The sequence below is a fragment of the Notothenia rossii genome (genome assembly GCF_949606895.1).
Source record: "Notothenia rossii genome assembly, chromosome: 6".
Taxonomy (NCBI): domain Eukaryota; kingdom Metazoa; phylum Chordata; class Actinopteri; order Perciformes; family Nototheniidae; genus Notothenia; species Notothenia rossii.
Window position 1 is genome coordinate 13,690,057 of NC_136909.1, and position 10,412 is coordinate 13,700,468.

The window sequence follows — 10,412 nt, forward strand, 5'->3', positions numbered from 1 at the left end:
TAAGCCTTATGTTGGTTACTTAGCGAGAATCAACTCAGTAAACAACAGACACTGCAGGGCTCGACATTAAGGACTGCCCGATGGCCCGGGGCCATCTAGTATTTAGCTCGGGCAATGAAGCCTCACCTGCTGGTTGCCCGATCGGGCAATCTATTATGCCAATATCATGCAGCTCGCGGATCCAGTAATGAGTGACCCGACAGTAAAACTAAACATATCTATAAATAGTTTAGGAAGTTTGAGAGGTAATTAAAATAGCTACGTGTGATATTCTAACCTGAAGTGTGTGTTTTGTCCGCTCATTGCTGCATGTGATCATGCGGAGCTGCGTGTCGACTCGTCAGCAGCAGCTGATCTCACTCTCCCGTCAGTTTAGACTTCACTCGCGTTTATGTCCATATCGATCAGATCCAGCTAGTTCTAGCTAATGATATGACTACCTGCTTATTAAAAGACACCTAAACAATAAGTGTCGCTATGCAACTGGGTGAGGCCACAAAGTATAGCGCAGCAGTATGCATTTGTTTACATGCCCACCGGAACCCCGATGCATTTCCAAAAGATCAACGCATAATCAACCCATACAGGACATCTCTTTCTCCACATTAAGTGTTAGACATTAGAATTGACTATTCTTGTCTGTCACATACTCTTCTTGTCTGTCACATAAGTGGCGCAACTGAAGCGGTATTGCGCTAAAGGGAAATTATTTTGACCGAAGAGATTTAGATTTGCCAGCTAAAGGGAACTCTGACGTCACCATTTTGTGTGCTTCGCGGATGCGCTCGGCTCCTCTCGGCTCCTCTCGACTGCTGCTCGGGTCTGCTCGGTCAGCTTCCGGATGAGGAGGCATTCGTTCGACCAATTTACAGTAGATAACATTACAAACATTTTTAACAGGGGCCATAATAGTGTAAATAATGTTTGTTTTGGCAGTTACAACTGAATGTAATGTTTTCTACTTTTTTACATCTGGGAACTGGGAAGGCATTTGCCTTCATCAGATGGAAAGTGTCTTGACCAACAACTTAAGTATTTCTTATAGCTATGCAGGGCATGCAAGAGAGAAAACACAAACAAGAACAAACAAACAAGTGAAATTAAGAATCAAATTGAAATTGTACAATATAATATTGTGGTGGTTCATCTTATAATTCAGTCTAGAGAATGTACCAGACAGCATCTAAGACCTGCAAACATCTAAATGTTCCCCCAAACCCTTCGTGCCATTTTGTCCGAGCGCATTTTTCAGGGCAATCTCTATTGGGCTCAGGGCCATCTGTAAATTAGCTTAGATGGCCCACAGGGCCATCTCCCAAAATCCTTAATTTTGCTACTGCTAAGTAGCCAATATAAGGCTTAGCAGTACAGATAAATGTGGGCTCCCTATTTGGCAAGCAACCGGTCACAGTTGCCCTGTTTATCTCATGTCTTGTAAAAACGTATTAATGATTTATTAAGTGTTCACAACCTAATTAATAAATGGATTACAAACTATTCGTAAACCCTTTATAATGGTTGTCTTATTGTAAAGTGGTACTGCTTTATTTGTATAGCACTTTGTATAAGAATTGCAGTTCAAAGTGCTTCACAGTAGAGAATTGACATCTCATAAATTAGTCAAAGGAAATTCATAGTTAGCGTTAAATAGGGCAAGAATACAAAACATTTTGTACTTATAATATTGTTGCATGTACAATAGACTTCTCACATACACAATGTTGCACAAATAAAGCCCTAAAAGTAAAACATCAAGGAATGTAATCAAGCAAAACAATACTTTATGATCAGCGCATTATGATGACACATTTAGCCACATTGATCTCTTTTCTTTGATGCAAGTTAGAGATTTTTATTTTGATAATCCTTAAACTATGCATTAGTGTTATTGGTGTAGTGTTTTATCTTCTGAGGACAACTTTCTAGTATTCCGTGTACTTTGGACACAATGAAAACGCCCAGTCTAAGGTTCATGAGGTAAAATTATGTCATGCCATAAACTCTAAAAGGAAACGTTCTGATGTAAATCCTAAAATAATTACAAATATCATTACCTGCAGCTTTCAAGAAACTCCTGATGTAAGTGGCATGTTTTATTTAAAAAAGACCTTTATGAAATAAATGTAATGTTCTAATAAAAATGTTATGTTGTCCATCTATAGATTATCTAAGCGTATTTTATAGCTTTTGTTTCATGTTTGTTTCAAATTGTGGGTTTCTGTGATTAATCTTTCAAAGATTACCTATAGACAATGTTACACGTAGTCTTTGAAAGGGGTAAAAGGTGATCTCGTAAAGCTCAAAAGAGCTCTGGTGAGGATCTCTTTTATTTTTTAAAAGGTAAACAGGATAAGCCCCGCCCTTTCCGGCGATGACGCATGTACGCGGAAGTGCCGCCAAAAGCGTCAAGTCAGTTTTCAAAACACAGAGGGATGAAAGTTGAACAGCTGATTAAATATAATTCAGTGTGACTGTCTGATACTCTTCACAGGTGAAAGGTACGTTTATGAATATGTGTTTGTTATCTGATAATGCTTTATAAGGCATACATGATGTAATGAGATACATTCGACATCCTTCAGGGTTATCAACTCACTTGGAACCGAGTTGTTAGGGATTACACTGCTGAAAATAAACACTTGTTTCCTTACAAAGGATCCATTCATCAGGATGGAGAAGGGGGTTGCATCCTCTAAAGGAGAGGGCTTCCTCTCCAGGATGGCTCTCAATGACAACAAGGCTGGTATGGAGGGTCTTGACAGGGACAAGATCAACAAGATCATAATGGAGTCGTCAAAGGTAAACACTGACAACTCAGTTAGACTTGTTCTGCTGTAGGCCCAATATAAAAATACATATAATCAGGCTTGGGAAGGTTACTTTAAAAATTTAATCAGTTACAATTACTAGTTACCTGTAAACAAATGTAATCAGTAACCTAATCTTAGTATCAAAATATAAAAGTAATGTCATCTGATTACTTTCCCTTACTTTTGGATTACCTTAATATCAAATATTATTACAACAAACATAATATACTATTTTTAGTGTTTGACTAACATTGATTACCTGCTTGTAGTCCCAAGTTATTAGAAATGTAACAGTAATTTGATGACCTCTTTTTATATTTATCTTTAAGGGAATACATTTACCTTTTTTTGGTATCCTGATAACCTAATCCTGTTACATGTAATCTGTTACTCCCTAAACCTGCATATAATGTTCTATACATTTAAAACAAAGATAAACAATTTGTTAGAAAGGACAAAGCTCTTTAGTGAGCTGTGAATCATATTAAATATAGGTACAGCTGTACTGCCTGTGTCCAGCCGTGTATGAAAGCTCCATATCTCTAGTTTAGTGACAGACAGTCGTAAAAATAAATGTGCTTTTATAGTTTTTTCATTATAGCTGTGTTACAGAATCTGTCGTTTCTCTGCAGGGGTCGAGGTTTTATGAGAACGAGTTGAAGAGAGAGCAGCAGGTGAACCAGCGCATTGAGAAAATGATGCTACAAAAAGCACAGATCACAGAACAACAGTTAAAGAAAGCACAGGCTCAGGTAAGAAATGTTATGGACGTATCCGGCATTTGGTCACTCAAATACGAATAACCAGACAAACTTAAAGAACTGTTAATGACAAAGCTACATAATAAATATCACACCACTTAAGTGTTTTACATCAAAGCTATCTTTATAGGTTGAACAGATGGTTGCAGAGCTAGAGAGAAGTCGTGATCTCAGCCGTCTGATCGTACATGTGGATATGGATGCTTTCTACGCTGCTGTGGAGATGAGGGACTGTCCCGAGCTGAAGGACAAACCCATGGCTGTAGGATCCATGAGCATGCTGGTGGGTTAGAATATGTTCTCGGAAAATGTAAACGATTATAATGGTTATTCATTAGATGATTGAATTAAAAAGTGGACGCTATGCCCTGATAACACAGGGTAGAAATACAAGAAAAGTAATAGAAAAACGATATGTATTACATCACTGGTCAAAGTACAACTTTCTGTTATTCCTTTATTAGTTCAGTAGCGGGGACATTTACAGCGTTAAAGAAAAAGTGACATAGCAAATAAAAGGAAAGCAATAAAAAAAGTAGCTAACATGTTCAATACAGAGAAACAAAGCACACATTATCAATAATGATCGGTATTTTTGAAAATGATGTAACTTTTTTCTATTTTTTATCTTTTTTTTAGCATATTGTTTATTATATTATAACTTAGTACTTTTTTAGCATATTGTTGTGTTGTTTGTTTATTATATTACAACTTAGTACTTTTTTTAACGCATGTAAGATTTGCAACACTAAGCTGTCTGTGGCTCTTTCCTGCTGTAACGCTGTAAATTTCCCCTCTGTGGGACAAATAAAGGTTTTCTGATTCAGATTCTGAACCAAAGTAAAAAGAAATGGCTTAAAAAATGTGTTGCAGCATTTAAATAGCTACGTGATCTTATTTCTCACGGTATGAGATTATGCAGTGATAGCCCTTTTTCCCAAACAACAGGAATAAGTCCTCAAAGTCTTATTTTATATATCACTATAACATCACTGCACTCTGAATACTGTTATACTATGAATAGTGATTTTAAACCAAGGCTAATGTTTTATGAATGACTCCAAGACAAATGTAAAGCTTTATATTCAGATCTCATCTTCTCTCTTTCAGTCAACATCGAACTACCATGCCAGGAAGTTCGGGGTCCGAGCCGCCATGCCTGGCTTCATTGCAAAGAAACTCTGCCCCAACTTAATTATTGTTCCAATCAACTTTGACAAATACAGAGCTGTGAGTGAAGAGGTGAGAGTGATGATTAATCATACACGCACAAAGAGATAACTGCTTCTAGAAGTTGCATGATAATACATTTTGTGCAGTCATTTTGTGGCTTCCTGCTTAAACAAACAGGGGCTCATGAATTTGTGTCTCTCCTGTTAGATCCGTGAGATTTTTGCAGACTATGACCCTCAGTTCCAGCCGATGAGCCTGGATGAAGCCTATCTGGATTTCACAGAGCACCTGGAGCGGAGGCAGAGCTGGCCTGAATCCTCACGAACACATCGCTTCCGCACCAGCAGCACCACTAAAGGCAGGACTTAATTATGCAGCGATGTAGAATGATTACATGGTGTGGTGTGTTGCATTTGCACGTGAACTGTACTGTAGACCTGACAATACGACAGAAAACATTTATGTTAAAGTATGAGGTTTTATACGCCTAAATAGTCAAGAGATTATTATCAAGTTATTTCCTTTCCCTATAGGTGAAGATCAGATGGATGTTTCCCTGGAGCCAGAGCAGAGGGACTTCTCTCCGGTCCTGTTTGAGGACAGCCCGAGCTCCTCGCCCTGCTCCCCGTGCTCTGAAGCTGACGGTGCTTCTGGTGGTGCGTTTGAGGTGTTTGGGACATCTGTTGAGGAAGCTGTGAGAGAGATGCGCTTCAGAATAGAGCAGAAGACCACGCTGACCGCAAGCGCAGGTGAGTTTAAAACAACTGACCTGATTAAGAAAACACTTCTGTGTCTGCAGAGTGTTTTTCTGTTGCTACCATTTTTGATTTATCGCACATACTAAATGCAAGTTAACTTCTGTCAACTTTGTTTTTCCCGCTACTTTCTGAATAAAAACGGAAAAAAAAAAAAACAGTATGATTTTAGAAACAACAAGAAACTCTACTGTTAATAAGTACAATTCATTTTTTGCAATAACAAACTGCTCCATAACAATAATAACTGTCTATCATGCACATTTTGTTCAGAAATATTATCAAAATGATGTGCATGTTTTACCAGCTGTTCAATTACACATTCAATAGTCAATTATGCTATTCACTCTTCTAGGAATTGCTCCAAACACGATGATTGCCAAGGTGTGCAGTGACAAGAACAAGCCAAACGGCCAATACAGACTCCCCTCCACCAGAGAGGCAGTCATGGACTTCATCCAGCGCCTCCCAGTTCGCAAAGTACGGTACACATTGCTCAAACCAAAACATAAACACAGAGCTTTGTGGTTGTAGTTTGTTAATCATTTTGGAAAAAACACCACAGTAAGTAATCGTGTGTTTCTGTTTTATAAAAGGCAGACAGATGACGAGTAAAGTGATAAAGGATGTGCTGCAAGTAGGGAAACACTGGTGTAAAGAAAATGTTTTAATGATGGTAACACATTTGTTTGTGCTTCCTTTCAGGTCTCTGGCATAGGAAAGGTGAGCGAGAAGATGCTGAACGCTCTGGGCGTCAGCAGCTGTTCTCATCTGGGCCAGCAGATGGCGTTGCTGTCAGTGTTGTTCTCGGAGACGGCCTGGCATCATCTATTGGAGGTTTCCCTGGGTCTGGGCTCTACACATATACAGAGGTACTTTACTGTCTGTGAAACAAAACACAAAAGGGGGGTTCCAGTTCAGAGGAGATAATACCTGTCTTTACTTTTATACAGGCAAGAAGAAAGAAAAAGCATGAGCACAGAAAGGTAGGGTTTTATTGAAGCATACATAAAAACAGACATTTGAAAGAGTCCATTCTCTAAACTCTTCCTCATTTCCTCTCTGTTTCATTCTTTTCTCACACGTCTTATTCACAGGACATTTAAGGAACTGAGTAAAGTCGAGGAGCAGTTTTCTTTTTGCAAAGAGCTCTGTGAAGACTTAGCAGGAGACATGAAGAAAGAAGGTCTAAAGGTGGTGGACAGGGTTGCTTTCTTTATTTTGGAACATGAACAAACCTCTGTATTTATCTTATGAATTAGTAAGCTGTGTCTACTTCTCTTAGATTATATCAACCACACACAGAGCTATACTGCATGGTCATAGCTTTTATTTGAAAACTGCTGACATGTTGCTTATGACCTGTTTTGATTGTCTCAAAACAAAGCATATTTGAACAGAAATGGACATCACAAAAATGGATTGAGATAAAAGGGTTGTTTTTGGTTTAAAAAAAAAAAGAAGTATATATTTGTCCTCCCTGGAATCAACCCCAACAGAATCTCATACCTCAACCTGTTCACTCCTGTTCAAATCGATAGAGACAGGACTGCCTGGCTTGGCACGGCCATCACCCCCCTGCTGGGGCCCCGATGTGGCCTTGATAGCTGCAGGAAATGGAGGGCCATTAAGGAGACAGCGGGGGCTACTATCAGCCTTGGAAATGCCTCCCTGGGAGATGATCACATTACTATGAAAGCGCTTTTTGCTGCGTTACTTACAAAGTGCATTTTGACAAAATCAATCTCTGCTATGACAGATTATACGGATTTCCATCTCTTGTCTTTTTATGACACTCACACACAGTATAATCGATTATGCTTTTAATGAAGAGGTTGCTAGACAGCACACAGAAGCAACCTTTACTGTTTCCCCTAAATTAACTTTCATTTTGTATTTCCCTGCAGGGTAAAACAGTCACACTGAAGCTGAAGAATGTCAACTTTGAGGTGAAATCCCGGGCCCTCACTCTTTCGTACGGTGTGTCTACAGTGGATGAGATCTTTGCTGCTGCTAAGGACCTCCTGAAAACAGAAATCGACAATGAGGGACCCCAGCCGCTCCGCTTGAGGCTCATGGGTAATTAGATGTATTACTTGAATGTCAATGAATACCATCTTGTAATAGATTTAAATGATCCATGACACACTGCATGTGGAAATAATAACACAGTTGTTATTTTGATCGATAATTAGTTTTTGTGCTCGTAGGTGTGAGAATCTCCGCCTTTGTCAGTTCGGATGATAAGAAGCCGCTGCAGAGGAGCATCATTGGCTTTCTTCAGCAAGGCAAGGCAGACTCTTCCCAAGGAATGCATCAAAAGCTTGAAAAAGAGCATCTCATAACTCACTCCTCCCTCCTGCCGCCTGATTCTCTTTCCTCGGCGCAGAAGTGCCAGAGACAAGAGGGAGTGACCTGGGGGAGGGGCTTAGAGACCGGTGAGGAACCCAAACAGTCTTTCTTCCAAAGGGCTCAGGCCAAGAGACTGCGACTCCAGGAAGAAAATGCAATTACTCAAGAGGAAGGACGTGGGGAAAATGCTTCTGTGATTACTTCCATAGGCACTGATGCTGAAGAGGGTGTAGGATCATCAACAAAAGCACACAGTACAGCCTCAGATCTCCAGGAGAAAGACCCGGTCCCTCTCGTAGAGGCTTCCACATCAGGCTGTGGCCTTTCAGTGTCCGAGAGCCTCACCTGTCCCGTGTGTTTCGAGCAAGTGGAGACCACGGATTTGAATGTTTTCAACAAACATATAGACCAGTGTCTCAGTGGTGCCTCCAGAAAGCCAAACCAATATACAATTTCTGACTCAGAGTCAGAGTTGGACCTAGAGGGTGACCACAAGGAATGTGAAGTGATGCAGTCGAACAGAGATGATCTTCAGGAACACAGCTTGGATTCTCTTCAAACGGTTTTGTTGATCAGTGATGACAACGAAACGCTGACCTCAGGACAGCCTCAGTCATGTGACGATAACGGCCCCGTGCTCATCTGCCCAGTGTGTCAGCTGACTCAGGATAGTGATGACCTCACTGTCTTTAACCACCATGTTGACCTCTGCCTGAACCAGGAGGTCCTACACGAGCTTCGGGGGCACACATCATCTCCCATAAATCCACCCTCAGCTATAAGCAGCAAGGCCATAGGTGAGTGTGTGTATTAAATGAGGTTGTTCCACACTACCACACTAAAGAGGAACCACATACTGTGCAAATAATCTGTCATCATTAACCATTTGTAAGTTGTTATGGCAGCTAACTTCCAGCATAACAGCATGTATTTTAGTTTGGAGTATGATGACTCACTCTCTTCTAGCTCCACTCGGTTTTAGGTCGTGCACAGTGGGATTTTAGAAATTTTCTGAAAACAGCTGCTGGCTGTAGCCTTGAACACATCACGAGTGTCGATGGTGAACCAAATATCTGACATTTTCTTTTAAGCTCCGTTAAGTCAAAGGGAGCTGCAAATTCTGGTGATCAATTTCTATAGAGAGAGAGAGAGAGTTTTTATTTCTGAAATTGTCTCCATGAAAATTATTAATTAAGCCATTTTATTATTTGTATTATTTCAGTATGGAGTGTATCTATTTCTTCTGATGACAGATAGATCCTGTTAGCAGCGCCTATAAGTCAAAGTCAGCTTTATTGTCAAAATTACTACATGTGTTATACATCCACAAATCTCGAGATACCGTAAAATGTGGCTGTGATGCATCTTTGGAGCTAACAAAAGGAATGTCTGCTTGGCAGGGTGTCATTGGCCTGTGACCTTGTTATTTACTGACAGTGACACGATTGTATCGATTCCTACAGAGAAAAGACATCTCATTTCAGCCCATGGGGCTTCCTTTGCTCTGGTCTTGGAAATGGCTAAATCACTTTCTCCCCTGTTCATTCCCTACAATGAACTGCACCCCGGTTTCCTCTTAAACAGGCCTGCCTCAGAAATTGCTCTCTTTATATCTCTGAAGAGGTGCCTGAGTGGGCCTCCACTGGATGTCATCTTTTTAATGTGTTTCTCTTCGTAGACCGAGCCCGTCTCCTGTCAACACAAGCAAATAAAGGCAAAACCAAAAGGTGAGACTACATTGTTGCTGTAGAAAATATTGACTCTCTTCATATTCCATGTACTTGAGGTAAAGTAGTAACCATGGATGTTTTCTAAATTACTTTTAGACGGGACTCGCCGTCTTCCCCTCCTTCTAAAAAGGCTAAAGGACTCGGCCCTCACACCATCGACAAGTTCTTCAGGTGATGCATGGTGTCCACGTTTTCTTCAGGAAATGAGAAGCCTTTTCCACAGGGAAGGTTTTCATTGAACACAAAGCCATATTCCGTTTTTAAAAAGAGAACTGTACATTCTATGGAACAATGATAAATGAAGCTAAGCATTTGCACTGATTTGCCTTATTTACTTTTTATAAGCCATAACTAGACAAGAATGTAAAGATGACAAGAGACAAATGTTGTTTTAAGTCTTGAAAATTAATAGAAATATATATTCACAATTCATTGTCTATTCTTGGTACCACTGAAGATAAGTGTAATGTGTTTGCAAAGGTATTTATTACATGCTGAGGGGACACTATTAGTTTTTAATTTATATTCAGAAAATTATCTTATTCATATATTTTCATTTCCAATTGTATTTATTTCATTTTCCAATGATCATACATTGATCATACATGTTTAAAAATGAAGATAAGAGAATCCTTCTATCATGTTTATTGAAATAAACTACTCTTCTGATGAAATGTCACTGGCATTTTTGTCTCAGCCTCTGTCATGTGACGATAACGGCCACACACTTAATTACCACACACTCAACATTAATATGACTAACCAAATAAGGGTTGGCCTACTGAAGAAAGGCCCCAAATGAGGCTGTTTTGAGTTGTATCAAAGTGTATA

At 39.7% G+C, this 10,412-nt stretch overlaps 1 protein-coding gene across 1 annotated transcript; it reads left to right on the forward strand.

The window, feature by feature from the left end:
- Window positions 1-2,369: 2,369 nt before the first annotated feature.
- polk (polymerase (DNA directed) kappa) lies at window positions 2,370-10,266 on the forward strand. Its single transcript, XM_079686387.1, has 15 exons — window positions 2,370-2,498; window positions 2,656-2,799; window positions 3,443-3,562; window positions 3,702-3,854; window positions 4,682-4,813; window positions 4,952-5,102; window positions 5,278-5,493; window positions 5,855-5,979; window positions 6,205-6,371; window positions 6,453-6,485; window positions 6,597-6,693; window positions 7,407-7,578; window positions 7,710-8,648; window positions 9,530-9,578; window positions 9,678-10,266. Exons 2-15 carry the CDS (start codon window positions 2,671-2,673, stop codon window positions 9,754-9,756), a joined length of 2,562 nt encoding a protein of 853 aa, XP_079542513.1. The 5' UTR covers window positions 2,370-2,498; window positions 2,656-2,670; the 3' UTR covers window positions 9,757-10,266.
- Window positions 10,267-10,412: the final 146 nt, after the last annotated feature.

What these genes read in the sequence shown, in the direction of transcription:
- polk (XM_079686387.1), top strand. Translation starts at nt 2,671, where the DNA reads ATGGAGAAGGGGGTTGCATCCTCTAAAGGAGAGGGCTTCCTCTCCAGG. An exon ending in TAAAGAAAGCACAGGCTCAG is followed by an intron (nt 3,563 to 3,701) that starts GTAAGAAATGTT and finishes CTATCTTTATAG; the next exon opens with GTTGAACAGATGGTTGCAGA. An exon ending in ACAGAGCTGTGAGTGAAGAG is followed by an intron (nt 4,814 to 4,951) that starts GTGAGAGTGATG and finishes CTCTCCTGTTAG; the next exon opens with ATCCGTGAGATTTTTGCAGA.